General features: G+C 36.6%; 1 protein-coding gene across 1 annotated transcript; it reads right to left on the bottom strand.

Annotated features, from left to right (window-relative positions):
• Positions 1-666: 666 nt before the first annotated feature.
• Positions 667-1,080, bottom strand: LOC134498283 (histone H2A, sperm-like). The gene has a single exon (XM_063304360.1). It carries the CDS (start codon positions 1,078-1,080, stop codon positions 667-669), a length of 414 nt encoding a protein of 137 aa, XP_063160430.1.
• Positions 1,081-2,696: the final 1,616 nt, after the last annotated feature.

Genomic DNA, 2,696 nt, shown 5'->3' with positions numbered 1-2,696 from the left:
CCAACTTTCAGGAATAAGAATTGTAGTTCTGATCAGTTATGAATTCAGTGACAAATAACCACTTAAGTGAGGAACTAATCTAAAGTTACATGAAGTAAAGGCAAAATAGTCCCCTGCATAACAACAACTATAAAGGCAAGGAAGAATTTTATAACTAGTCTACAGTTTCTATTTCATAACCCTCAATGCAAGTAAGTAAATTTACAGTGCTGATTTGGGCAAAACCTTGAATACTATGATTAATATCAAAATGGTTTTGCTAATATCAATCATTTTACTTACAGGCTGGGTAAAGAAACAAGAAAGACCACTTAAGTTGTGAGTTTGAAGAATTGCATATCTGGAAAAGGCCAACCTGAGGATAGTTAGGTTACTGTAAGACCTCAGCTAAGCCTTCTTTAACAAGATCCCCACAACACAAAGGATGATCACTGAGAAAACAGTTTGTATGGAAATAGAGATGTTTGCTACAACTTATCCACCCCATTCAGGAGTAAAGGCCATTTAGGTTATAGCCAGGTAGGCACTGTCCATCTTTTGAGGGCTGTGTTGCCCCATGTATAATTGGGGGATAACTGTGGTGGAAAGTGCTACAAACCAAACAAATTTTCAGCAATCCCCTTTTAGCAGAGTCTGTTCTTGGAAGATAACAAGATGTAGGATGTTTCAGAATTCCTGGGACTGACCATCCCCTTTGGCTTCTTTAGGCTGTGCTGTTTTCTTAGGAAGAAGCTGGGCGTGGATGTTGGGCAGAACCCCTCCTTCAGCAATGGTCACATTTGCAAACAACTTGTTCAACTCTTCGTCATTCCTTATTGCCAGCTGAATATGGCGTGGTCCAATCCGCTGCTTCTTGTTCTGATGAGCAGCATTTCCAGCTAATTCCATGACCTCTGCGGTCAGATACTCCAAGACCGCTGCCAGGTACACTGAGGCTCCAGGACTTACTCTTTCAGCATAATGGCCCTGTCTCAGGTACCGCCCAATCCGGGACACAGAAAACTGCAAGCCAGATTTTTTAGTCTTGGTGATTCGAGCAGGCAGTGCAGGCTTTGGATGTTTCTTACCACGTCCAGACATCCTGGTCCTATAAACAGAGAAGAAGGCCTTTCTTCATTACTACAATTCAACTTTGCAATTTAACAGAGCGTAATAGACTTTGCTGCTAACAAACGGAAGCACTAGCCATTAAAGCATGAATACAAGTTAGATTTGGATCACCTCCTCCTCTTACCATATTTCTATAAAAGACTAACTTCTGTTAAAGAAGTCATTATTTTTCAAATCCTTACACTTTTCCATGGAAAGGTAATCAAGGTAAATGGAACACCTTTGCCATTGATATTATCAGGTTCAGTCAATTTGGGGTATGTAATTGAAAGCTGGCAAATGTTTTCAGTGACATTAAAGGCATTTTTTTAAACCCAGGAACTACTATAACATTTTATAGCGGAATCATAACATATTCTACAAATATAATATGCTTTGTAGCTACTTCTGCTATAATAGCTATGAAATCTTTCTCTTTTTATGCCCAAGTTGAAAAATCAAAGTCTTGATTATTAATCAAAACTTAGCAATATTGTACAAATAACTACAGTGGCCTGGTTCAGGTATCATTATAAACCACAACATGACTGGTTTGATTTTGGCTCTGTGTGTGTGTGTATATATTCAGCCAATTGTATTTAATCATGGTTTATTGAATAAAACAAGCCACCATTTAGCACAATGCATTAAGTGGGCTATTAAAAAGCAATAGGTTTCTCTGTTTAACTAGAAAATATTAATCTATTAGATTTTTATTACCCCAGGCTGCTAATTAGATAACTGCTACAGAATGGGCCAAATGTTTCTGACCAATATATGCAACATACTTCTAATAAAACATTTCCTAATTTTTAAATTCAAATTCTCAACAATATAAAACTACATAATTATAATGCTCTTATTTTACAAAGTAATATCAAGTAAGCCAAACCTAGGTTTAGTATTTATAACCCCCCATCACTCACAGCTTATTTTACTGTCTTATGTCTCTAGACAACCAAATACCTTCTATTTGCTTGAAACAGATACTGGTTCTTTTTAAACTCCTCTATTTAGAATTTAGTGTGGATTCCAAGCAGCTGCATCTACTTCTCTATTAGTACTAATTTTAGTTCTGCTGGTTTTTCCTTAGTAATAAAACTACAAGCCCCCATCTTACAAGAGATAACTCCCTTATGATCAGTAGGATGTTTACCACAATTATTTCACCTTTTGAAATTTAATTTCTGTATTTAAGCTGTATTTTCACAACACACTAAACTACAAATTAGCTAACCACATTTTAGCTTAACATGAATGCAAACTAACCCATGTTTTATGACTCTAAGTCATGCAAATCCAGAAAACTGGTTTAATTGTGTAAACTGCTGCTAAGTGTGTCTTCCAAACCCAGCCATTGGGAAGCAGTAACTTAATGTTAAGTATGTAGAAGCCATCTCTTCTTTCATGAACAGGGAAATGTATTCCTTAAAAAGGCAATTATGTGTTATTTACTGCTAATACGATGCCATAAGGTACATTTGCATTAAGACTTCATTTTCTTTTAGGTAATGGGAGGGGAGAGTGAACTAAGCATACACACACACGCACACAAGATCTTAGCCAAAAGGTCAAGAGGCAGTAGGTTTGACAGATTTAGTACACTT

This window comes from Candoia aspera, chromosome 5 (genome assembly GCF_035149785.1).
Source record: "Candoia aspera isolate rCanAsp1 chromosome 5, rCanAsp1.hap2, whole genome shotgun sequence".
Lineage (NCBI taxonomy): Eukaryota > Metazoa > Chordata > Lepidosauria > Squamata > Boidae > Candoia > Candoia aspera.
This window is presented reverse-complemented; position numbering and strand designations above follow the sequence as displayed.

What these genes read in the sequence shown, in the direction of transcription:
- LOC134498283 (XM_063304360.1), bottom strand. Translation starts at nt 1,080, where the DNA reads ATGTCTGGACGTGGTAAGAAACATCCAAAGCCTGCACTGCCTGCTCGA.